Raw genomic sequence first — 26847 nt, forward strand, 5'->3', positions numbered from 1 at the left:
GCTTTTCAGGGCAACACGGCAGTGTGATCAGCCTCCATCTCAGACAGGTGCCAGCCCAGGGCAGCTGGGAGCAAGACAGAGGGACAGAGCAGCTGCCCTCACTCTGCACTGACCCACAGGCATTCTCCTGCCTTGCAGGACTCGCTCTGTTCTCTCTGAGTGCAGGAGAAATGCTGAGGGTTTCTGACACCCAAGAACACTCTCCAGGGGAATTGCAGAAGTGAACTACATGATCTTTTGACGTCCCTTCCAGTCCTCTAATATTCTGTGATTCTGTGAAGCTATAAAACACCCAAACATTTCAAATTTCATTTTACCGTCCTGTTTCATTCTCGGTGATAGAGCACATGCTGAAAGACCCTTCTTCACCAGCAGCAGTTTCAGGTGACAACTTTGAACCCCAGGTCTGTCCCCTGCCCCCCGTTCCATGACCCCTGCTGCAGAGCAGGGCTGACTCCTGGGCAGCCAGCGGGCACAGGCCCTGCTCCTCACGGCACCTCCAGCCAGCACCACCCAGGGCTCAGCCACGGAGCTGAAGGAAGGTCTGGAAAAGGACAAGGGGTGTGGAGCAGGGGAGGGTGTGTGAGAAATGGCTTTGATTTTGCTCAGAGAAGTCTCCCCTAATGTGTCACTGTCTTTCGCTCCTGTGACAGTGTTCCATGCCCAGAGATAGCAAATGTCCAACAGCAGCTCCATCACCCAGTTCCTCCTCCTGGTGTTCACAGATACACGGGAGCTGCAGCTCTTGCAATTCTGGCTCTTCCTGGGCATCTACCTGGCTGCCCTCCTGGGCAACGGCCTCATCATCACCACCATAGCCTGTGACCAGCACCTGCACACCCCCATGTACTTCTTCCTGCTCAACCTCGCCCTCCTTGACCTGGGCTCCATCTCCACCACTGTCCCCAAGTTCTTGGCCAATTCCCTCTGGGACACCAGCTCCATTTCATATACAGGATGTGCTGCCCAGCTCTTTTTTTTCCTTTTCTGTGCTACAGCAGAATATTGTCTTCTCACGGTCATGGCCTATGACCGCTACGTTGCCATTTGCAAACCCCTGCACTACGGGACCCTCCTGGGCAGCAGAGCTTGTGTCCACATGGCAGCAGCTGCCTGGGCCTCTGGGTTTCTCATTTCTTTGCTGCACACGGTCAGTACATTTTCACTGCCACTCTGCAAGGGCAATGCCCTGGACCAGTTCTTCTGTGAAATCCCCCAGATCCTCAAGCTCTCCTGCTATCACTCCAACCTCTGGGAAGTTGGGCTTCTTGTCTTTAGTGCCTGTTTAATTTCTGTGTGTTTCATTTTCATTGTGCTGTCCTATGTGCAGATCTTCAGGGCCGTGCTGAGGATCCCGTCTGAGCAGGGACAGCACAAAGCCTTTTCCACGTGCCTTCCTCACCTGGCCGTGGTCTCCCTGTTTGTCAGCACTGGTGCATTTGCCTACCTGAAGCCCCCCTCCATCTCCTCCCCTTCACTGGATCTGGTGGTGTCTGTTCTGTACTCTTTGGTGCCTCCAGCAGTGAACCCCCTCATCTACAGCATGAGGAACCAGGAGCTCAAGGATGCCCTGAGGAAACAGATGACTGGATTTCTTCTGAAGCTGTAAAGTGTCTCTGTCTTCTTCTACATAAGAGTTATAGTCTAACTCATTGCAGGTTCATCCTGTCCGCAGTACTTTTTTTCTCTAGTTGTATTTATTGTGATAATGTTGTAATTCCCTTTGCAATTCACTGCCTGCTTTTCCTTTCTCACTGAGTGGCTGTGTCAATGCAGAATGGTGCTCTCTGTGTATAAGCAAAATAAAGAGCCCTTCAGCAAATACTTTTCTGCTGTCATCCTAACTCCAAGGCCTTTTTGGAGCTATGGGGATAGTTCCTTTGTGCATGGGTGGAGGGGAAAAGAGTCCAGCCTCGCAGCACTGCCAGGGAGCAGCAGCGCTTGGCCTTCCAGAGCTGTTCTCGTTCCACTCCCACACTCTCCTTCTCATCTCTTGTGTTGGTGCAAGGCCTGAGTGCTCTGGCAGCCTGGTCACCGTCCTGCTGTGTGTGAGTCCTGTGAGCGCAGGCAGGGACAGGCAATGGGCACTTGTGTGACAGAGCTGGCCTCAGAACAGCCTTTCCAGATGGCAAGGTGATCTCCTCAGGGCAGGGCCTGAAGGTTTATGTCTTCTTATAAAGCTTCTCTCAAGGACATTTCCATTACAGTGGCTGACAAATTGAAAAAGCTAAAAACTGTAGGCCTGCAGGCTTGGGGCATTCAGCAGTGTCCTCTCACAGCCAGGCCTCCTGCCAGAGACTGTTGCTCCTCACCTCTCCAAATTTCTGTTTCGATCATTGGCCCCCTGGCAGTTGCATCACTTTTCTTTACATCAGATTCCCCACTCAAGTTTGCACCTGATTGTTACAGCTTCTCTGCACGAATTACTTCATGCTTTCCTTAGAGATCTGGATGTAAATAGGCACAAAGAGGCTTTTTAATTGGCAGAAAGCGAAAAAGATAATGAGAAAGAAAACACAACAGAACATAATGAACAATAAACTATACTCTATCGTTAGTTTAAGCCACTTCCAGTGAGGTCCATCACCACAATTGAACAGTTGCCTACAGGGAGTACGAGAGCGACGGCTGAAAGACAATTCAGCTTTACCTGCCTGAAGCTCAAAGCAGAGAAAGGTGACAGGCTCTGAATGAGCAAAGAGTGAGAGGAGAAGAACCTCTGGAGAACAGTGGAAAGTGCAAATGTCCAGACAGGCTTCTGAAGAGATGACTGCAGACATGGTGGGTTGAATAAGGACAGGTAGAAACACCTGGATGTTCAGGGGGATTAAATACACAGTCTCATAGGCAGAGTTCTGGAAATACAAGCACAGGGTAACTACAATATTTCTTCTCCTGCAATTCATACATATTGTAAAAATCCATATTTTGGCAGGACAGAAATTCATGGACATTTTATTTAAAACATTGAATCATTTCAGCTGATGAGAGAGTTGTGGTTTTGTATTGTTTGTTTGTTTGTTTTTTGAAGAACTGAGAGCAGTTCTCATGTTTTCAGGCAGAGCTCCATGGTCTGACCATAAGCCCCCAGTGCAAACCTCCAGAGGCCCCGGTGTACCTGAGGTATCTGCCTGGGACTGGCAGTTATCACACAAGACTGATAAAGCCCTGTCGCTTCCATCATGTACAAATGGTCTTCAAGACTTTTATGCTTAATCAGATAAGTTTCAAGGGTGTAGTGAAGGAGGAAGGTACAGAAAGAGCTCTTAGAAGAAGTGAGAGGAGAATTCTCCCATTGATACTGATGCAGAGTGTCCCCTGAGGAGGTGTGGACAGGAAGGAGCAGCAGTCTGCCTGAGGTCCATCACTGTATGGAGAACCTGCTCCTCACCTCCCCAACCCCGCCATGTCTCTCTGTACACTTGACTGTGTTAGTGGAAAATATTCATCCATGTGACACATGTAAGGTTTAGATCCCTCCCAGACATCTCCTCATCTCCCCAGGTAGCGCAGAAAGAGACAAACACACACACAAACGGGTCTGGGATGAAATATTCCTGAGCTTGAAGACCACAGAATCATAGAATATCTCGAGTTAGAAGATCCCCATAAGGATCAATGAGTCCAGCTCCCCGCTGCTCGCACAACAATGTGACACTAAACCACAAGACAAAGAGCATCGTCCAGACACTCCTTGACCTCTGACAGGCTGGGAGCCGTGACCATTTCCCTGGGGAGCCTGTTCCAGTGACCGACCACCCTCCAGTGAAGAACTTTCTCCTAATGTCCAGTCTGAACGTGCCCTGACGCAGCCTCATTCCACTTCCACCTGTCCTGTTCTCACTGGTCACCCGAGACAGGACATCGGCCCCTCACCTCTGCTGCCTCTCTGAGGAAGGTGCAGACTGTGATGAGGGCTGTCCTGCTTTTGGTTAAAACAAGACTAATTGTCTTTTAGTGAATTTTCCTTTCAGCTTAAGCTCTTCTAAGTAACTGCATATTTCTGCAGTTGGCTGCATGTTTTTCAAACACCGTCTGCTCCAGAGCTGACAACGGCCAATATTGACAGTTTTACTGAGCTAACAGTAGGGCTGGTATGCAGAAAAGGCCTAGGACTATATTTTATTGCTATAGCAGCCAACATCGCTGGTGAATCTTTTATGTCCCATAAGTGAGGGGGTTGTACTTGCAGGGAGGGGTGGACAGAACAAGTGACGCCAATTGAAAACCGAGTTGTTCCATGCCATCCACATCATGCACAGTTTAATGCTGGGAGATCACAAGGGTCTCAGGCTCTTGGTGCATGGCCGGCATCTCAAGAGGAGCCTGCCCGTTGTCCTGCCTGCAACCCTGATCCTGGTTCCAGTCCTTGCATCCCTGAATCCAGTTCCTGTCTACTGCCGAGTCCAGTCCAGGACTTCCTGATGTCTTCCCTGCAGCCTCTGCTGTGACACCAGCCCCTGTGGCAGCATTTTGGCTACTCTGGGCAATACAATATAGGTTTTGTATATTTTGCCTTATTTGTCTCATTATTAGTATTACGAGGAAAGTTTTAATTTTTGTATTGTTTTGTTTTATAAATCTATCCAAATTGTAAGTCTTTCTCCCTTTTCCTCCTTTTCCCTTTCCTTAGTGGGGAAGGGAGTGTGGTCAAGAGAGAACATCAGCCACACTTTATTGTTGCCACTGTGCTCGGTGCTGGTGAGGCCGCAGCTTGAATCCTGTGTTCAGTTTTGGGCCCCTCATCAGAAGAAGGACATTGAGGCACTAGAGAGAGTGCAGAGGAGGCGACAAAGCTGCTGATGGGCCGGAGCACAAGTGTGATGAGGAGCGGCTGAGGGAAGTGGTGGGTTCAGCCTGGAGAACAGGAGGCTGAGGGGAGACCTGATCACTGTCCACAACTGCCTGAAAGGAGGTTGGAGCATGGAGGGTGTTGGTCTCTTCTCCCAAGGAGCAAGTGAGAGGACAAGAGGAAATGGCCTCAAGTTGTGCCAGGGGAGGTTTAGACTGGAGGTCATTAGGGACGTGGGTTAGTGCTAGAGTTGGGTTATGTTTGGACTCGATGAACCTGATGGTCTCTTCCAACCAAAGCGATCCTATGATTCTATGGAGAGATGATCTGAAGGCAGGCTGGCAGCAGACCCTGAGGCTGTGCCGGGGGTGGGCACATCTGGCTCCTCCCAGCAGGATTTTGGAAAGTCCCTTCCCAGCTGTGAGCGCCAGGCCAAGGGCACGGGGCAGAAACAGCTCCCACCCCTGAGGGCCCTGGCCCCCAACTGGCCTCTGTCCCCAAACTACTCAAACTTCTGAACAGGCTCTGCCTCTACCTGAATGATCTTCAGTTTTAAGAAAATGCCAAACAAACGTGTACTTCTGGATGAGGATGGAGCAGGTCCAGGACCAGGGCTGCTGCAGGAGCAGGTGTCTCCAGCACAGACAGGCTGGGGGGACCTGTCGACCTCGGCACCCCTGGGCCCCACCATGGCCCAGTTCAGCAGCCCTGGGCCTGAGGGCTCAGCGCAGGGACAGCCCCACAACCAGGGTCAGAGCGGTTCCTGCTGCTGCCCCGAGGGTCACCAGCCCCAGTCAGCCCTGGGCCAGAGTGCAGGTGTCTGAGCTGGGCTGAGGTGGAAGGGGCTGGAAAACAGCTCATCGGGAGGAGGCGATGGGAGAAGGTGCCGTGTGTGTGGCAGCGGGGATGAACTGACACCCTCGGTTTGGTATCTGGATCCGTGCTGGGCTTGCACATGGACTAAGCCCCAGCTCAGAGCACAAATTGCTGTTGCCAGCCCTGGGTGCCAAGCGCTCTTGCTGCTCTCTCCTCCCTGGTGTGACTCGAGGAAACGACTGCCCTGCCTGCTCCTGCCTTGGGGTTGGGGAACTCAGGGTCAAAAGGAAAGACAGACTCGTGTGGTTATGTGATCTCTGAAGTGTCCTGGGATTGCTTTGCTAATCACTCTGTAACGTTTCCTGAGCTATTAATTCGATTATAGGCACAGGGAGGCAAATGAGGCATGAACCAACTTTCCAGTTAAGGTTTCCTTCTTAGAAAAAAAAACACTTCCATTTTCACATTGGCAACACACTGAAAGATGGACGCTGAAGCAGCATCTGCCTCTTGTGAAAACAGGTAACAACACATGGTTCCACTCAGGCGATCCTTAGTTGCTTCCTGCACAGGAAAACTCTCCATTAATTTAACCTTTGGTGTACAGGCAGGGCCTTGCTGATGTTCCTGTGGAGGCAGCAAGCATGTGGATGTCAGGCTTTCTGCAGATTTGTGACTGAGTTTTCCTGTTTTCCCTAATAAGGAAAATCTTGCTGTGGACTCCTGAAGTCTCCCATAAGCTGATGGGTTGAGAGAAGGACGGGGAGCTGCAGTTAGCTCAGGGAGGACCAGTCAGCATCACAGGCAAAGCAGACTGGAACTCGACTTGGTGAACATTAATGGAATTTATTGATAGATGAAACTGGCCGCTCTCACCCGTCTTTGGTCGGATCACCGTGCACCCTGAACCGATACAGGCAGGTGTGCTCCGGGTGGCCCCAGTTGCTCAGCACTTGCAGCTGGATGTAATTCACGACCCCAGGGAGCTCGTTCTGAAATGACAAGAAGAAATGAGTCGCCTTTTCCTCTCTGGTACGTGACCACTGACAGAAGTGCCGCAGCGACGGCCTCGTTCAACAGCTTCCTTCCAGCTGCCCCGCGACGGCTTTTGACCTGTCGTGGGCAAGATGTTCTTGTCCTGCTCTACCTCGTTGGGCCATGAGAACTAGCAAAGGAAGAAGCAGCACCCAGATGCCTCAGCAAATACACTGGAAAGTTCTCGCCTGCTTTGGGGCACAGGCTTCCACAGTCAGAAGACCCAGTGGTGGTGTCAGGAAAATGCCTCATTGTCTTCTCTAGGAAGCCACAGAAACAGAATGGCCTCCCTGTCACTGCTCACTGCCAGCACCAACAGAATCCTCAGGAAGCCCAGTATTTCTGGTCTTTAACTGGCAGAGCAGCAGTCGTGCATCCTACGGGATGTGGCCTCTTGTGTGCACTTGGGGTCCAGACAGTCAAGCTGATTGTAGTTTCAACTGTGGCGCTTCTAAGTGCTGAAGTTTAAACCCAAAATGAAAGAGAAGAAGAGCGGCAGTCCAGCCATGTGCCACCAGGAAGTTAAATCAGAAGAAAGGCCAGCGTGGCACACGTTCAAGGACAGGGCTGCCTGTAGCCCTTTGGCAGGGAAGCCTCTCCCCATCCAGCCGCATTTCTCCTCCTCTCCTACAGTTCTCCTCCCTCTTTGTCCCCATACCTTCAGCTGGAAGGTCTGACTGGGATTCAGTGCTGCCAGGAAGGTGAACTGTCCCAGGAACGTTGCCTGCTCGTCGTGTTCTTCCTTGAAGCCCTACAGAAGGACAGGGGTGGAGAAAACAAGAGCGTCTGGTGCACCATGGCAAGACTGAACTTCAGTCGATGAGGCACAGGCTTATTTCAGCTACGTAGTCCAAGGACCATGAGCACAAGGAAAAGATGAGAAGCTGCAGGTGGGCAGCACGGCACACTTGCCTACTCAACGAGTCCAAGCTGCTGGTCAGAAAAGGAGCAGACGCTCCCAGTGAGAGGGAGGTAACCTGAGGATCACAAATCCCACTGGCATTGGAAGCCAACAAGGTCTAGGACCATGCACTATCCAGCTCCTTTTCCCTATGGCTCCTGGAGTAGCATCTTGCCCCAGAAGCTTCCTTTCGAGTGGTCCATTGAATAAAAGAGGACAACGATGGGAAGGGAGCGACTCCAAGGAGCCTGTTTGTTCTGAGAGCCAGGAGGAACCTTCAGGCCGCTCCACTCTCAGAACCATCTTCACCCCCTGCATAGAAATGCTGTGCAAGCCCCTTCCCCCCACTCCAGAGAAATCACTTACGTAGACAGCAAAGTCCTTTGGAGCTCCAGAGACACTTTCTCCATGGAACGCTGTCCCCGACACATGGTCCATGCTGACTGCTCTGGGAATCACTGGCTCAGACAGCTTGATGAAGACCTGTCCTTGACTTCCTGGGAAGGGCCAGCAGCTTCCAGGATGATTTTCTGGCTGAACAAAGAAGAAGAAACTACATTGACATGGAGAAGGTTGCCCTGGCCCTCTCCCAGAGCTCTGCAGGCACCTCTGCCCTTCTCCTTCTGTGCCGTGCTGACAGTTTGCACAGCGACTGGGCAGACACAGACTGCAGGAGCAGCCTGGCCTGGTAGAAGCTCCCACCGAGAACCTGGGGCTCTCTGGGACAGGAAATACTCAGCAGGGAGACAGAGGAGGAGAGCAGGTCCATGCGAGAAGGAGGCAGGAGAAGAAGCTTCGAGGAGCAAAGACAGGGGGGGAAGGCAACTCTGAGCAGTGTGTGTGGGTCATTCTCTGACCTCTGTTTTACTGCTTCTTGGTGCTCCTACCTCAAGAACAAGCTCAGGGGACCTCATGTAATCCATCACCGGCATGGAGTACAGGAAGACTTTGGCTTTGTCATTCCGGAGGGATGGAGAAGTCCTTGAATGAATGACAGCAGCCCCTGGAAATTAAAACATGAGCAGAATCATCAGGCAGTGTTGGGAGCAATATTGCACTGTTGACTTGAAAAAGCTTCTCAGTTGTCATCCATGTCCTACAGTGGGTTCCCCACTTTCTAACTGGAATGACCCCTCTAGAACACATAGCAGGGAGTCCTGGGGCTGTGCAAAAAGACAAGAACGTGAACCAGGCTTTCTGTGCTTCCCATGGGGTCTGGCCCATTACAGGCTCTGTCTGTGGGGGCACTCGTAGGGCACAAGGTCACCCTTGACTTCTTGCCCCTTCTCTCCTACCCCTGGGCACGTTCCAATAGCCATCTTGTCAATCTGGACAGGAAGCGCTTTGGAACTGGTTTGTTTGTACAGTGTCATGGTACCTGCTGATTTTAGGGCGTAATCAGGCATCGGGACCTGCATTTCTTCCAGCTTCTCCAGGGCTTCATTGATGATCTCCTGAACCACCTGGGAAGGAACACAAAGGAGAGCGCCTGTTGGAAGGAAAAGGAAGGGGGCAAGCAGCTCCACTGCAAGGCCAACCGAGGTGAACGGGGACAAGGCCCATATCAGATGGAAGGAACACTCAAATTTCCTGGAAGCCTCCCAGGTTTGCTCTGCTGTGCTTGATGGGATCAGAAAGGGGGGCTGCTCACTCCAGTGCTCTGAATGCTGGAGCTGCGGGAAGGGGCTTTTCCCGTGGAGAGTCCCCAGGCCAGGCAGCACGGACAGGCAAGGAAGCGTGGCCATGACAGCACTTGTTCCAGCAGCACCAGCCTGTTGGCTGTGACAGGGAATGGAGTAGGATACGTGCCGGAGGGAGGATAAAACCCCTGAGGAGATCCTTCTGCCTTGTGCCCTCACCCGTCCGGTAAAGCCTGGGAGCCTTCCCTGCTTCACACCTTCATGGAGAGCCCGCTCAGCCACATCCTTTGCGCTCCAGCGCAGATTGTAAAGCTGTTCCTGGAGCTTACGTAGCTGGTCTGGCAGGGGTTGAGTTTCAATCAGGTCTCCTAATTCCACTGCAGTGCTCCAGAGCGATAAGGCGCCGAGTCGTCCCACATGGAAAACACCTGTCAGACACACACCAGAGCTTAGAACTTGGTCTAAGGCTGGGTTGTGCCTAGGGCTGCCCTCTCCCCTTTCTGTGTCTCTCCCAAGTGCCATTGTTGTCTCTCCTCTTATTGTCTTTGACAGTGGCCATCATGGCATACGGGCTCCACAAGGGATGGATGTTCCCTGCCCTGGACTGTGCTCCTTGTCCTGCAGAAGATTTTCAAACCCCTGGGGCAGGAGAGCTCAGCCACGGCCTCTCCCTCAGCTGAAGAGAACTGGCTTAGCCCTCCTGGGGAAGGCAAGTCACCCGTTCCTCACTCCCACACCCGTCCCACTGGAGCAGGGACTGGCACAGCTCTGTCGGGGACTTTCTGCTCTCAGCTGAGCTCCTCTGGTCACAGCGGGGGAAGCGGACCAGGGCAGGATGTAGCCCTGAGTTCATCCTAAAGCACCGTCCTCAGGTCAGAGCTCTGCAGAGACTCACCAAGAGAGAACAGGCTGAGAAGCAGCACCAGGATTGTTGCCTTCACTGCCTTCATCTTCCTGCAGAGCAACAAGGAGGAAAAGGCTGGTGAAGCTGGCGGTTCCCGTGCAGATCAGCAGCAGACTGGAGAGCAGCAGCAGGGACTGCAGCCCTTGAGCCTGGCGTTCCTGGCGTGTGCGTTGGCTTGGTCCTGCAGCAGCTCGAGTCACTGCTGGGGTTGTCACCAGCTGCACCAGTGGGGGAATTGTCATGGCAGCGATTGTTTCGTTAGGGACAAAGGGCTCAAGATTGACTCTGGACTAAGAGCAGGAGTTGCAACAAGAGCTGTGGCCACACTTCCCGTCTGTGGGGCTGGACAGGTATTCTTTGGAAATGGAAGGCACATGATGAACGCTGTTTCTCCTGCCCACCACCTGATGGGGACTTGTGCTGATCCTGTTCTCCACCCTCTCAAGAGAAGGTTCAGCCTGTGCCCCTACGGCAGGCTGTATCGGGGCCACTGCTTGGGACTCCCTCCATGCAATCCAAAATAGACCTGTCCCTCATTCTGCAGAGATCAAAGGCTTTCTGGGCCTTGCCCCTGTGGTCATGAAGAGACTGAAAGGCGGCTGCTGCCTTCCACCAGCTCCAGAGCGAGCTCTCAGGCTGCCCTCGTGTTCCTCTCCTGTCCACCCTCCACCCACACCAGCTGGTGAGGTTGAAAACACACCTGGGAAAGGGGAGGAGGATTTTTAAAACATACCCGTTCAGACTTTCAACCTTTTCCGTCTGTCTCGTGGTACCTGCTGAGGTGCAGGTAACAAGCATCTGACTCGCTCACGAGTGAGCCAAAAACTCTGCGATCTCTGTTCCTTCAAGATCGAGAGTGACAAAGGCGCAGGGAGACCCCTGCTTTTATACCCTGCTGTGCCGACCTCAGCGCTGATGCTGCTTTGTGACATCAACGGCAGTGGGTGATGTCACAATGGAAGAGGCTGCGCCGCGTTGGGAGGCAAAGTCCAACCAGATAGCAGCGGGTTTTGCAGTCCTCTCTGCAAGGGCAGAAATCCTGCACCATAGAAAGACTGGAAAGGTACAGGAACATGTTACTCTCAGAAAACAGACTCTGTCAACCACTCTTCCTCTTGCTTACTGAAGTTCAGATGGTGTGAGAAAAAAAAAAAACCAAACAAAAAAGCAAGATTCTTGTTCTTATTTGATGGAGCCCATTATATCAGCCACTCAACATTAAGTCCAACTCCAGTCTGAACCTCAGAATAAGAAATGTCATCTTAAAATTTCCAGGAAATGGAAGGGCTTTGAAGTGGCACGACCAGAAAACATTCATGAAAGCAGCGCCATGCAAGTCCACAGCCCTGATCACAGACCACCTGCCCCGTTACCTAAGGCAATGATGTTCTCAGCTGATTTGCAGCCACTGACATCTGGAAAACAGCACAAGGTCTCTTGTTGTTTAGCGCCGAGCACACAGGTTGACACTGGAGCTGGTAAGAAAAACATCCACAGTCAGTCTGGTTTCATTGGAGGACATCAGGACAAGTTCAGTTCACATTCACAAGGAATCACAGCAGGTCCCACCAGTCCCTGCAGACCCCGACACGGCTCCTGTGCAGGGTCCCGAGGAGCAGTGAGCGCAGAACAAGAAACCTTCCTTCAAAAGAAGGTCCCCAGCCGGCTCTTTCCCCAAGCTGCACAGAGCAGCAGCTGAGAACAACCTCTGCCACAACTACACCCGGCTCTGCCGTCTGCAGGAGGAGACCAGCTCCTAAATGATCCCCAGCCCTACAGACACAGATCTTCCCCAGGGCAGTGCTCAGCAAATACCAGAGCACAGCGACACCTGGTCATTCAGTTGAAGCTGCCGGGGAGAAGGACAGGGGACTAGAAAGAGACAAATCGGCAGCCCTTGCGAGAGCGGCTGACGTGGCGTGGGCGTTACCACGGTGACGGCGGGAGATTTAAAAGCGGGTGAAACTCGCAACTAGCACTCAGTCGTCGAGATCAGCTGATCGGGACCAGCTCGGCCGGAGCCGTTCAGAGCGATCTCGAGGTAAGGAGAAGCGTGGGGGTGGGTTTCGGTTTCGGGACCCGGCAGCCCCCGGCAGCCCTTGCGAGAGCGGCTGACGTGGCGTGGGCGTTACCACGGTGACGGCGGGAGATTTAAAAGCGGGTGAAACTCGCAACTAGCACTCAGTCGTCGAGATCAGCTGATCGGGACCAGCTCGGCCGGAGCCGTTCAGAGCGATCTCGAGGTAAGGAGAAGCGTGGGGGTGGGTTTCGGTTTCGGGACCCGGCAGCCCCCGGCAGCCCTTGCGAGAGCGGCTGACGTGGCGTGGGCGTTACCACGGTGACGGCGGGAGATTTAAAAGCGGGTGAAACTCGCAACTAGCACTCAGTCGTCGAGATCAGCTGATCGGGACCAGCTCGGCCGGAGCCGTTCAGAGCGATCTCGAGGTAAGGAGAAGCGTGGGGGTGGGTTTCGGTTTCGGGACCCGGCAGCCCCCGGCAGCCCTTGCGAGAGCGGCTGACGTGGCGTGGGCGTTACCACGGTGACGGCGGGAGATTTAAAAGCGGGTGAAACTCGCAACTAGCACTCAGTCGTCGAGATCAGCTGATCGGGACCAGCTCGGCCGGAGCCGTTCAGAGCGATCTCGAGGTAAGGAGAAGCGTGGGGGTGGGTTTCGGTTTCGGGACCCGGCAGCCCCCGGCAGCCCTTGCGAGAGCGGCTGACGTGGCGTGGGCGTTACCACGGTGACGGCGGGAGATTTAAAAGCGGGTGAAACTCGCAACTAGCACTCAGTCGTCGAGATCAGCTGATCGGGACCAGCTCGGCCGGAGCCGTTCAGAGCGATCTCGAGGTAAGGAGAAGCGTGGGGGTGGGTTTCGGTTTCGGGACCCGGCAGCCCCCGGCAGCCCTTGCGAGAGCGGCTGACGTGGCGTGGGCGTTACCACGGTGACGGCGGGAGATTTAAAAGCGGGTGAAACTCGCAACTAGCACTCAGTCGTCGAGATCAGCTGATCGGGACCAGCTCGGCCGGAGCCGTTCAGAGCGATCTCGAGGTAAGGAGAAGCGTGGGGGTGGGTTTCGGTTTCGGGACCCGGCAGCCCCCGGCAGCCCTTGCGAGAGCGGCTGACGTGGCGTGGGCGTTACCACGGGGACGGCGATCACACCCCTGCCCCTCGCCTTGAAAAAGCCTCAGGGAGGGCAGCGACGCGTCGCTGCCCACCAGGCGCTGGGAGAGGCAACCAGCTTGTGACGCGGTGAGTATCACCCACACTGTGCTGCAGCGGCAGGTGGAGCAGCTCGTGCAGTAGGGCGCAGAGACTATCACTCCTCGCTTGTTAGACCTTCTTACCTACTGCCAGTGTCCCTGACTGTTGCCAAACATGGTCTCCTCCAGGAAGAGAGCTTGCTTAAAGAAGACTGTGTCGACTCAGACGGAGCTACTGCCTCGAACCGTGGCTGTCCAGGTGTCCGGCTGCAGGGAGTGCCAGAGCCTGCTGCTGCCGGGGGAGGGAGATGAGCATTCAGCCTGTGTGAGGTGTGAGCAGGTGCAAGATCTGCTCGTCATGGTTGCAAAGCTTAAGGAGGAGATTGAGACGCTGAGGTCCATCAGGGAGTGTGAAAGGGAGATCGACTGGTGGAGTAACTCCCTGGCGTGCCAGGCAGAAAGGCCCCAAGGGGGAACCCCCCAAAAGGTGATGGACCCCCTGCCCTGTCGGGCAGAGAGGGAGGATTTGAGAGAGCCCCTGCCCTGTCACTGTCGGGCAGAAGTAGGGGGCCAAACAGCTGAGGAGGGCTGGAAGCGAGTTCCAGTTAGGCGTCGCGGGCAACCCCCCTCCCTACCTGCTTTGCTTCCCCAGGTGCCTCTCCGTAATAGGTTTGAGGCCCTGGATATTGAAGAAGATGTAGGTGGGGATGTGGTGCAAGGGCCGCCTACGATGTCACATAGGAAGAGGCGATCGACTCCACGCCTCAAGACTGCTTCCGATAAAAAAGAAAGAAGGGTAATTGTGGTAGGCAATTCCCTTCTGAGAGGGACAGAGGGCCCGATATGCAGAGCTGACCCTCAGCATCGGGAAGTTTGTAGCCTACCTGGAGCTCGGATCAGGGACATCGCCAGGGCGCTCCCCAACCTGGTGCGCCCAACGGACTATTACCCCCTACTGATCTTCCAGACAGATGGGGAGGAAGCGGCATCCCGTAGTCTGAGGGGAATGAAGAGAGACTTCAAGGCCTTGGGACAAATGGTGAAAGAGTCTGGGGCTCAAGTTATCTTCTCTTCCCTCCTTCCATTTTCGGATGATGATGTGGGACGGAATAGAAAAATTGAGTCCGTAAATGATTGGCTTCGGGACTGGTGCTACAGGCAGGGCTTTGGGTTCTTTGATAACGGCTGGTTTTATAAGACACCAGTCCGGTCAGTGATATGTGGGAAAGGTTTATCCCACAGGGGTAAAAAGATGCTGGGACAGGAATTAGCAGGGCTCATTTGCAGGGCTTTAAACTAGATTTGAAGGGGGATGGGGTTGTAGCTGGGCTTGCATCAGTGGGGCAGCATGCTGGAATCCATAAAGACCGGGAGGCCCCCCAGGCCCCTAGGGTGAAATCGGTGTACTCGGCTCGCTCCCTGAAGTGCCTGTACACCAATGCGCGCAGCATGGGGAATAAGCAGGAGGAGTTAGAAACCTGCGTTCGGTCAGGAGATTATGATCTGGTGGCAATTACAGAGACATGGTGGGACAGCTCACATGACTGGAATGTGGTCATGGATGGCTATGCCCTTTTCAGGAAAGACAGGCTGGCCAAGCGTGGTGGTGGAGTTGCTCTTTATGTGAGAGAGCAACTGCAATGTATAGAGTACTGTCCAGGTGCGGTTGAGGAGCGAGTTGAGAGTCTGTGGGTGAGAATTAAGGGGCAGGCTGGCAGGGGTGACACTGTTGTGGGAGTCTATTACAGGCCACCAGATCAGGGTGAGGAAGTTGATGAGGCCTTCTATGGGCAGCTGAGCGCGGCCTCACAGTCACAGGCTCTGGTTGTTATGGGGGATTTTAACTACCCTGATGTTTGCTGGAAGGACTACTCAGCCAGCCAGCCTCAGTCTAGGAGGTTCCTCCAGTGCATTGACGATAACTTTCTGATGCAAATGGTGGAAGAGCCGACTAGAAGAGGTGCGCTGCTGGATCTCGTCCTTGCTAACAAGGAGGGTCTGGTCGAAGCAGTAAAGGTGGGGGGCTGCCTTGGTTGCAGTGACCATGAGATGGTGGAGTTCAGAATCTCCTGTGGTGGGAGCAGAATACCGAGCAGAATTGCAACCCTGGACTTCAGCAGGGCCGACTTTGGCCTTTTCAAACAGTTGCTGGAGGGAATCCCGTGGGCAAGGCTGCTTGAAGGTAAAGGGGCCCAAGATAGTTGGTTAACATTCAGGGACTGCTTCTACCAAGCTCAAGATCAGTGCATCCCGACGCGCAGGAAGTCAAGGAAGGGAGCCAGGAGACCTGCGTGGTTAAACAGGGAACTGCTGGGCAAACTCAAGTGGAAGAGGAGGGTTTACAAATCATGGAAGGAGGGGCTGGCCACTTGGGAAGAATATAAGGCTGTTGTCAGAGGATGTAGGGAGGCAACTAGGAAAGCTAAGGCCTCCTTAGAGTTAAACCTGGCGAGAGGGGTCAAGGACAACAGGAAGAGGTTCTTCAAATACATGGCAGATAAAACTAACACCAGAGGCAATGTAGGCCCACTGATGAACGGGGTGGGTGCCCTGGTGACAGAAGATACAGAGAAGGCAGAATTACTGAATGCCTTCTTTGTCTCTGTCTACTCTGCCGGAGGCTGTCCTGAGGAGCCCCGTACCCCTGAGGCCCCAGAGGAAGGCAGGGCAATGGAGGAGTCTGCCTCAGTTGATGAGGACTGGGTTAGGGAGCAATTAAGCAATCTGGACATCCATAAATCCATGGGTCCAGATGGGATGCACCCGCGGGTGCTGAGGGAGCTGGCTGAAGTCATTGCTGGACCGCTCTCCATCATCTTTGCCAAGTCTTGGGAAACGGGAGAGGTGCCTGAGGACTGGAGGAAAGCAAATGTCACTCCGGTCTTCAAAAAGGGCAAGAAGGAGGACCCAGGCAACTATAGACCGGTCAGCCTCACCTCCATCCCTGGGAAAGTGATGGAACACCTTATCCTTGGTGCCATCTTAAGACATATCAAGGATAAGAGGGTCATCAGGGACAGTCAGCATGGCTTCACCAAGGGGAAGTCATGTTTGACCAACCTCATAGCCTTTTATGAAGACGTAACAAGGTGGATTGACGATGGCAGAGCAGTGGATGTGGTCTACCTTGACTTCAGCAAAGCATTTGACACCGTCTCCCACAGCATCCTCACGGCAAAACTGAGGAAGTGTGGACTGGATGATCGGGTAGTGAGGTGGACTGCAAACTGGCTGAAGGAGAGAAGCCAGAGAGTTGTGATCAATGGGGCGGAGTCTGGTTGGAGGCCTGTATCTAGTGGAGTGCCTCAAGGGTCAGTTCTGGGACCAATACTGTTCAATATATTCATCAATGACTTGGATGAGGGAATTGAGTGTACCATCAGCAAGTTTGCTGATGACACCAAGCTGGGAGGAGTGGCTGACACGCCAGAAGGCTGTGCTGCCATCCAGCGAGATCTGGACAGGCTAGAGAGTTGGGCGGGGAAAAATTTAATGAAATATAACAAGGGGAAATGTAGAGTCTTGCATCTGGGCAGGAACAACCCCAGGTTCCAGTACAGGTTGGGGAATGACCTATTAGAGAGCAGTGTAGGGGAAAGAGACCTGGGGGTCCTGGTGGACAGCAGGATGACCATGAGCCAGCACTGTGCCCTTGTGGCCAAGAAGGCCAATGGCATCCTGGGGTGTATTAGAAGGGGGGTGGTTAGTAGGTCCAGGGAGGTTCTCCTTCCCCTCTACTCTGCCCTGGTGAGACCTCATCTGGAATATTGTGTCCAGTTCTGGGCCCCTCAGTTCAAGAAGGACAGGGAACTTCTGGAGAGAGTCCAGCGCAGGGCCACAAAGATGATTAAGGGAGTGGAGCATCTCCCTTATGAGGAAAGGCTGAGGGAGCTGGGTCTCTTTAGCTTGGAGAAGAGGAGACTGAGGGGTGACCTCATTAATGTTTATAAATATATAAAGGGTGGGTGTCACGAGGATGGAGCTAGGCTCTTCTCGGTGACAACCAACAGTAAGACAAGGGGTAATGGGTTCAAGCTGGAACACAAGAGGTTCCACTTAAATGTGAGAAGAAACTTCTTCTCAGTGAGGGTGACAGAACACTGGAACAGGCTGCCCAGGGGGGTTGTGGATTCTCCTTCTCTGGAGACATTCAAAACCCGCCTGGACGCCTTCCTGTGTAACCTCACCTAAGTTTTCCTGCTCTGGCAGGGGGATTGGACTAGATGATCTTTTGAGGTCCCTTCCAATCCCTAACATTCTGTGATTCTGTGATTCTGTGAAATCAGACAAGAGAGAAGATAGAGGAGCCCAGAGAGAAAGAAACACACAGGGAAAAGGCTGGAGAGATGGAGAGATCGAGACAAATAGGGACGAGGAGCCACAATGAGACAGGGAGGAAGAAAGAGGAGGGTGGAGGAGCAGGACAGAGGGACAAGGGGATGGGAAGGAGAAGAAGGAAAGTTGGGTAGAGAAAGACAGGGACAGGGAGGGGGATGTACAGATGGAGAAAAGGAAGGAGAGAGAGCAGAACATAGGGACTGAGAAAGAAAGCAAAGGTCAGATGGGGATGAAGAGACTGACAAAGGGAGAAAACCCACAGTGAGCTGGAGGAAGAGGAAAGGAGGGCTGAGAAGCAGCAAAGAGGAAGAGACAAAAAATAAAAGGCAGAGCCAGCTGGACAGGGGTCGATTGCCAGAAGCAATGGGACAGGCAGCGGGGCAAGAATAAAGACAGAAAAGATGGGGACAGGCAGCAGGACAGAGGGACAGTGAGAGGATAAAAGGGGCAGGGAACAGGATATACATGGAGAAACAATCAGCAGGAACAGAGAGAAAGATAGAAGAGAAAAAAAGAGATGAAGAGGGACATGGGACAGGGAGACAAACAGAGAAGGAAAGGGAGAAGGACAAGGATTGTCAGAGAAACACAAGGACAGGGAGCAGGACAGGGCAACACAGACAGAGGAAAAAGGGTCAGGGACGCAGCACAAAGGGAAAGACAAAGAGCAGAGACAGGCAGCAGGGCACAGATAGAGGTAAAAAGGCCTGGGCTGGGCAGCAGGGCAGAGATGGAGACCAAAAAGCAGCTTTGGGCTGCAGGACAGAGATGGAGTGAGAAATGAAAGTGACAGGGAGCAGGAGAGAGTGACAGAGAGAGTGGAAAAACTACAGAGGGAGCAGGACAGCAAAACAGAGCGGGGGACAGACAGGGAGAAGGGCAGAGAAACAGAGAGGGAATGAGAGGGGCAGGGAGCAGGACAGAGAGCTGGAGCAGGAAGGGAAAATGAGATGGGCAGCAGAACAAAGGGAAGGAGAGACAAAGACAGGGGCAGGGAGCAGGACAAAGGGCTGGAAGAAGAAAAAGTAGTAATGGTTCAGGACTGAGATGAAAAAACAAATTAAAAATACACCGGGACTGGGATGGAGTGACAGAGAAAGGGCAAAGGAACAGGGGGCGGGACAGCACTGAAGGAATAAACAACTGTGGTGGGCAGTGGGACAGAGATCTGGAGAGAGGAAAAACAGAGCAAGAGAGAGAGGAAAGAAGGGGCAGCAGCTGGACAGGGGGATACAGTGAGAAAAGATGGGACCGGGAACAGAACAGAAAGGAAAGAATAAAAAGGACAAAAAGACAGCAAGAGGGAAAAAATGCACAATCAAGCAATCAGGTCAAGAAGCCGACACCGGGCGGGCAGCAGCTGGGGAGAAACCGGGGACACCAGAGACCCTGATGAAGACTCTCGAGTACCAAGGATGGATTTCAGCAAAGTTATGGCGGGGTTATGGAAATAATTTATGTTTGATGCACTAACTAAGCAGGAGAAACAAATGAATATGCAAGAGGTGTATGTAAGAAACACCAAGAAGTGCGAATCACACACACGCTCGATCAGAGGAGCAATCTTCCGAGTGTCCGGCGCTGTAACAAAAGTGCTGCTTTTACCACTTTCCAAACCGTGTTAAAGAACCTTTTTGCCGACTTTTCGGTACCATTTCCCCCCGCCCAGGAGAACAAGGCCAGAGCAGCCCACGCACACCTGAGCCAGATGCAGCAACAACATCCCCAGGGCCCCAGTTGCAGGAAAAAGGGCCCCAGGGCTGGGCCGGGGGCTGCTCAGCCTTGGGGCAGCTCCACGGGCGCCACGGCAAAGCTCAGCCTGGCCGCCCACAGAGCCGCCGCCTCCTCAGCCTGGGCTGCGCCGCCATTGGGCGGGAGGGCTGTCAGTCTCCTCCTCTGAGGTGATCCTTGATCTGATTGGCTGCCTTAGGGGTCACTCCCCCCACAGTGCCCACCCTGCCCTGAGGTAATGTTTCCTGTGATTGGCCGGCTGGGATTTCTCATTTCCCCCCCTACCAAGTGATGGGTCAGACCACTTGTCAATCATCCATGTGCAGCACTCCCGCCAGCTGTGATTGGTGCAGCCAGCACGGCCCGCCCCTGAACGCTGCCCAGCTCAGTCAGCTCTCACCACCTTTCCTGCAGGCCTCAAAGCTGGATTGGCTGGTTACCTATCAATCACATGACTTGCCCCGCCTCCTCAAATGCCATTGGCTGTCCTGGGTCCCCTGACTCCCCAGAGACTTCCGGTTGGTTGTTGCCAGGCAACGAGCTCCACCCAAACATGAAACTGGGCCCTGATCAGAGGCCGTGGGTGATAAAAGACACGTTGGGACCCCGAACATGAGGATTTGGGCCCCAAGAAGGAGGCTCTGGGCACTCAAAAGGACGGGCAGATGCTGCAGGTGGCGCTTTGGGCCCTGAACACGAGGGGACCCTCTTGGTTCCCACCCGAGCTGGGTTTGGTGCCCGTGACCCCACGGAACAGACACCTGTGCTGTCCGGAGTGGCCACGGAACAGACGGAGCCCAAAGCCACGGACTCCATGAGCTCAACGGGGAGTTGTGACATTTTATGGACGTTTCACAGGGCGGCCCGTGGGCTGAGGGCAACTGTGTGTGTGTGACATCAAAGGGTGGGCAGGGGAGCGGTGGTTGGTGAGGACGTATTGGATCGTGTGGGACCTGAGCCTGACGCCCATGGGGTGGAACAAGGGCTGGAGAAAGGACCGTCGTGTTGAACCCCAGCCGGTAACTGAGCCCACGCAGCCGCTCGCTCCCTCCCCGCAGCGGGACGGGGGAGAGAACCGGAAGGGTAACAGTGAGAACACTTGTGGGTTGAGTTAAAAACAGTTTAATAATTGGAATTAAAAAGAATAGACCAAAGATTTAAAAATGACATTTAAAAAATTGAAATTAAAATATGCAGTAATAAAAATTATACCTATGATAATGAAAAAGAAAATACCAAAGAGAAGGCATCATAGAATCATAGAATGTCCTGAGTTGGAAGAGACACACAAGGATCACCGGTTCCAACTCCTGTCCCTGCCCAGGACACCCCACAGTTCACACTGTGTGTCTGAGGACGTTGTCCAGTCTCTTCTTGAACACTGTCAGGTTGGGGCCGTGACACCTCCCTGGGGAGCCTGTTCCAGTGTCCAGCACCTCTGGGTGAAGAACCTTTTCCGCATGTCCAACTGACCCTCCCCTGGCACATCCTCCTGACATTCCCTCGGGTTCTGTCACTGGTCACTAAGGAGAAGAGTTCGGTTCCTGCCCCTCCAGCTCCTCTTGTGAGGAAGACGTAGACTGCCAAGAGATCTCAGTCTCCTCCAGGCTGAACAAACCCAGGGACTTCAGCTGCTCCTCATATGCCGTCCCCTCCAAACCCTTCCCTGACTTCGTAGCCTCTTCTGGACACTCTCCAGTAGCTTTATCTCCTTTTGATCCTGTGTCCCCAGCCCTGCACACAGTGAATGCTCCAGGTGAGGCCGCCCCAGCGCAGAGCAGAGCGGGACAATCCCCTCCCTGCCCGGCTGGCCGTGCTGTGCTGGATGCACCAGGACACGGGTCCCTCTTGGCTCCAGGGACACTGGTGGCTCATGTTCAACTTGCCATTGACCAGAACCCCCAGATCCCTCTCCGCAGAGCTGCTCTCCAGCATCTCATCCCCCAGTCTGTCTTTAGAGCCAGGGTTGCCGTGTCCCAGGTGCAAAATGGTACCCCCGGAATATCGGACAGCATTTGTGCTTACTTGGGGTCATCTCGCCTCATGTACATGACATCCATTCTCACATCTCATTTGTACAATGCAAACATGGACTTCAGACCTACTCATTCAGTGTCTTTCCATGGAGGGAGTAAGAACCTCTCTGAGCTGGGGTGAGAGGCCAGTGCTGGAGATGGAGGTTGTGAGGGATTGGTCCATGATGATTGGGGCAGATTGCATTGGGGGTCCAGTGCACAGGGGCACAGCCCAGACCCTGCTCTCCTGGTCCTGCAGGTCTCTGGCAGGAGGCCTGGCTGTGAGAGGACACTGCTGTGTGCCAAGCCCTGCACACACAGACTGTTCAGCTGTGCCCTGGTGTTTTGATCTTCAGGCCACTTTCTCAGAATTTCCTTGAGAAAAAGTTTGAATGAAGACCTAGGCCTTTCACCTTTCTCGTGGAAAGGGTGTTCTGAGGCCAGCTCGGTCACAGCAGTGCCCATTGCCTGTCCCTGCCTGCGTTCACAGGACTCACACACAGCAGGACGGTGACCAGGCTGCCAGAGCACTCAGGCCTTGCACCAACACAAGGGATGAGAAGGAGAGTGTGGGAGTGGAACGAGAACAGCTCTGGAAGGCCAAGCGCTGGTGCTCCCTGGCAGGGCTGCCATGCTGGACTCTTTTCCCCTCCACCCATGCACAGGAACTGTCCCTGCAGCTCCAAACACAACTTGGTGAAAGGATCTCAGTAAAAAATAGAGGCTGTGAGGCCTTTTAATTTGTTTAAACACAGATACAGCAAAGCTGCTCATTTACACAGCCCCTCAGTAAACAAAGAAGACAGTGAATTGGAAAGGGGATAACAATATTACCAAGTGAAAAAACACAAGCGGCAACATAAAATACAGAAAACGGGCTGGGCCTGCAACAATTTACACTGTAACTGTTATGCAGAAGATGATGGGCAGTTTACTGCTTCAGAAAATAATCCAGTCATCAGTTTCCACACAGCACCCTTGAGCTCCTGGTTCCTCATGCTGTAGATGAGGGGGTTCACTGCTGGAGGCACCAAAGAGTACAGAACAGACACCACCAGATCCAGTGATGGGGAGGAGATGGAGGGGGGCTTCAGGTGGGCAAATATGACAGTGCTGACAAACAGGGAGACCACGGCCAGGTGAGGGAGGCACGTGGAAAAGGCTTTGTGCCGTCCCTGCTCAGAGGGGAGCCTCAGCACGGCCCTGAAGATCTGCACATAGGACAGCACAATGAAAATGAAACAGACAGAAATTAAACAGGCACTAAAGACAATAAGCCCAGCTTCCCTGAGGTAGGTGTCTGAGCAGGAGAGCTTGAGGATCCTGGGGATTTCACAGAAGAACTGGTCCAGGGCATTGCCCTTGCATAGTGGCAGTGAAAATGTATTGGCCGTGTGCAGCAGAGCAGCCCTTCTATGTTAGCAGAACCAGGACAGTCCCCACCGTTCCCTGACTGCACTTCAGCAGAGCTGGGCTGACTTAACGAGAGACCATGGGCAGAGGCCCTGCTTTTGGTTGCACATTTGGCCAGCACCAAGCAGGGCTCCAGCCACAGTGCTGAAGAAAGTTCTCCTAGAAAAAGAAAAGGGTGTCTATGTGTAACAGGGGAGGGTCTATGGGAGTTGGTTTGATTTTTGTCAGAGGACTTTTCCCTGGCTTCTCACTGTCTTTTTTTTTTTCTCATCACACTGCCCCACGCTTAGGAAAAGCAACTGTCCAATGGCAGCTCCATCACCCAGTTCCACCTCCTGCCATTCGCAGACACACGGGAGCTGCAGCTCTTGCACTTCTGGCTCTTCCTGGGCATCTACCTGGCTGCCCTCCTGGGCAACGGCCTCATCATCACCACCGTAGCCTGTGACCAGCACCTCCACACCCCCATGTACTTCTTCCTGCTCAACCTCGCCCTCCTCGACCTGGGCTCCATCTCCACCACTGTCCCCAAGTCCATGGCCAACTCTCTGTGGGACACCAGGGCCATCTCCTACACAGGATGTGTTGCACAGCTATTTTTGTTTGTCTTTTCCATTTCAACAGAGTATTTTCTTCTCACGGTCATGGCCTATGACCGCCATGTTGCCATCTGCAAACCCCTGCACTACGGGACCCTCCTGGGCAGCAGAGCTTGTGTCCACATGGCAGCAGCTGCCTGGGCCACTGGGTTTCTCAATGCCCTGTTGCAAACGGCCAATACATTTTCACTGCCACTGTGCAAGGGCAATGTCCTGGACCAGTTCTTCTGTGAAATCCCCAGGATCCTCAAGCTCTCCTGCTCAGACACCTACCTCAGGGAAGCTGGGCTTATTGTCTTTAGTGCCTGTTTAATTTCTGTCTGTTTCATTTTCATTGTGCTGTCCTATGTGCAGATCTTCAGGGCCGTGCTGAGGCTCCCCTCTGAGCAGGGACGGCACAAAGCCTTTTCCACGTGCCTCCCTCACCTGGCCGTGGTCTCCCTGTTTGTCAGCACTGTCATATTTGCCCACCTGAAGCCCCCCTCCATCTCCTCCCCATCACTGGATCTGGTGGTGTCTGTTCTGTACTCTTTGGTGCCTCCAGCAGTGAACCCCCTCATCTACAGCATGAGGAACCAGGAGCTCTAGGGTGCTGTGTGGAAACTGATGACTGGATTATTTTCTGAAGCAGTAAACTGCCCATCATCTTCTGCATAACAGTTACAGTGTAAATTGTTGCAAGCCCAGCCCATTTTCTGTATTTTATGTTGCCAGTTGTGGTTTTTCACTTGATAATATTGTTATCCCCTTTCCAATTCACTGTCTTCTTTGTTTACTGAGGGGCTGTGTAAATGAGGAGCTTTGCTGTATCTGTGTTTAAACAAATTAAAAGGCCTCACAGCCTCTATTTTTTACTGAGATCCTTTCACCAAGTTGTGTTTGGAGCTCCAGGGACAGTTCCTGTGCATGGGTGGAGGGGAAAAGAGTCCAGCCTGGCAGCACTGCCAGGGAGCACCAGCGCTTGGCCTTCCAGAGCTGTTCTCGTTCCACTCCCACACTCTCCTTCTCATCCCTTGTGTTGGTGCAAGGCCTGAGTGCTCTGGCAGCCTGGTCACCGTCCTGCTGTGTGTGAGTCCTGTGAGCGCAGGCAGGGACAGGCAATGGGCACTGCTGTGACAGAGCTGGCCTCAGAACAGCCTTCCATGAAGAAAGCTGACCTCCTGAGGACACTGCCTGAAGGTTTAGGTCTTTTCCCAGAATTTCTCTGAAGAACACGTCCAAGAAAGTGGCCCACAGATTAAACACCAGAGTACAGCTGAACAGTGTGTGTGTGCAGGGCTGGGCACACAGTAGTGTCCTCTCACAGCCAGGCCTCCTGCCAGAGACCTGCAGGACCAGCAGAGCAGGGTCTGGGCTGTGCCCCTGTGCACTGGACACCCTGTGGAAGCTGCCCCAGGACAATTGTCATGGACTGGCCCTCACAGCCACCATTGCCAGCCCTGGCCTCTCACCCACAGAGGGACATGGAATGAGTAGGTTAGCAGTCCATGTTTGCATTGTACAGATGAGATGTGAGCATGCACATCATGTACGTGAGGTGACATGAACGCGAGTGAGCACAAACACCATCAACTATTCCTTGGGGTTCCATGAAGGCCTGTGGCACAAAGAAGGCCTTGAGGTCACTTCATATTGGGAGGAACACCCCATGGGAAATCACCTGAATGCAGCCCTGGGATGTGCTTCCTTTAACTGAGGTCCCCGTGTCCATTCCTCATGATGTGGGACATCTCAGATGAGTGCAGAGCAGGGTGACACACCACAGGGCTGAGGTGTCTCCCGTCCCTTGGGAGTGGCAACAGGAGGCCAGAGAGACACTGTGACTCATGCCTCTGTGTGTGAAAGGGACAGACTCTGTCTGTGAGCATCCCTGGGTGCATAAGGAGTCCATGAGGCCAGCTCAGATGCGGACACCTGACAGAACCCTGACATTTCTGTGTGTGACTCCAGGAACCAACAACACAGGCCCAGTGAGACTGATCTCAGCTGCCTTGGACAAGCTCATTGCAAGTGCTGCTGTCTGCTACGTCACCCTTGCCCGTGATTCTGGATTGTGCTCTCATAAGAATCAGGGTAATTAGAAAGGTTCTGGGGTCTTAGGAAAAGGCAGACATCAAAGCCATGTTCAAGAAAGGCAAGAACAGGCATTGGGAGAATTGCAGGTTAGTCAGCCTGCCTCTGTCCCTGGGAAGGGCATTGGACACGTCCTCCTGTAGAATGCGATTTTAGCTCTTTTGAGGGTGATGCCAAGGTGGGTGGAGGCCTTGAACAACCTCCACCGGTTCACCCGGCCTTGAGCAGGACAGTGAGACAAGATGAGTGAGACAGGGCTCTCTTCAAGCAAGGCAAGGAAGCGAGATGGGTGTCTACAGCCTGCAGGGAAAGAGGGGCAGGTGCAGGACTGTGTAGAACACGCTTCAGTCTTGGTCAGGTCCTGGGGGCTAAGGAGGGGGATGGATGGGTGTGGTATTTTGAAGGTCAGTTGGGTCTCAGACGCTCATAATCCAGTCAGAAGCGCGTGGCTGTGAAGGGGACTGTGGGGTCATTTCTGTCTCTGGAGGTGACAGCCCAGCAGCAGGGACATGGCTGGGAAAGAACCTCAGCCTAAGTAGCCACAGGCCCTACCCAGGAAGAGGCCTTGGAGACGGGCTGTCATGTCCATCCCACCTGAGTTCATGAAGGGACAGCAGCAGGGACATGGTCGTGTCCATCAGAGAAGCTGAAAGGCCAGCAGCAGTGCTGGGATTTAGAAGATCATGGTGAGGTGATGTCGCGATTGAGAGACGGGGACGCAGCTTGATGCAAGCAAGATGTCCGATTTATTGAGCTAACACACATACATTTATATGTTCTAAGTTAAGCGTGTATTAAGGTGACTGGCTAATCATTCTAGCACATGCGCAAGACTAGCAAGACTATTTAAACAATAGACTATTTAAACAGAGTTTGTTGATTAGGAGATGTTCCCGCGACTATCAGTCGGCCACCTGTGGTCACGGGTTATTCTTTGTCCTTGGGCGTAGGCGTTTGCTGATAACCACAAATTCCTTGTTCCTGGGCCTTGTCTGGGCACGCTGCGTTCCTTGTCTATTGCAACACTCGATTTTGCAACAAGCTAGCATACAGGCCTCAGGCCCAGGCAACAGCTCTCGCTAACCCACATCTCCCCCTTTCTGTTTTAATTAAACATTTTGGCTATCCCAAGGTTGATGACCAACTAACTCAAGAACATCTTCTCTAACTAACATTTCCATAAACGGATCGCCAACTTGCGCCAGGGACAGACAAAAGTCTGTAACCCCAGTGCGATTTGCCCATGTAAGCCATACATTAGTATGGGGGTCAACTTGGTGCAATTTAAATCCCATGCTGACATATGTAAATACCCATAGGGCAACCACAACTATTCCCTTGCCCATCTCCGTAGCTTCTAAAACAGAGTTCATTCGAGGGCGGTGTC

At 53.2% G+C, this 26847-nt stretch overlaps 1 protein-coding gene across 1 annotated transcript; it reads left to right on the forward strand.

Moving 5' to 3' along the window:
* Positions 1–23360: 23360 nt before the first annotated feature.
* On the forward strand, positions 23361–26506 carry LOC135999876 (olfactory receptor 14C36-like; the record flags this gene model as incomplete). The annotated part of the gene is made up of 2 exons (XM_065653449.1): positions 23361–23930; positions 26411–26506. Coding segments are annotated over 2 exons (666 nt in total), but the record flags the coding sequence as incomplete, so codon positions are not given.
* Between the last annotated feature and the right edge of the window lie 341 nt (positions 26507–26847).

The sequence above is a fragment of the Caloenas nicobarica genome, chromosome 30 (assembly GCF_036013445.1).
Source record: "Caloenas nicobarica isolate bCalNic1 chromosome 30, bCalNic1.hap1, whole genome shotgun sequence".
NCBI classification, from domain to species: domain Eukaryota; kingdom Metazoa; phylum Chordata; class Aves; order Columbiformes; family Columbidae; genus Caloenas; species Caloenas nicobarica.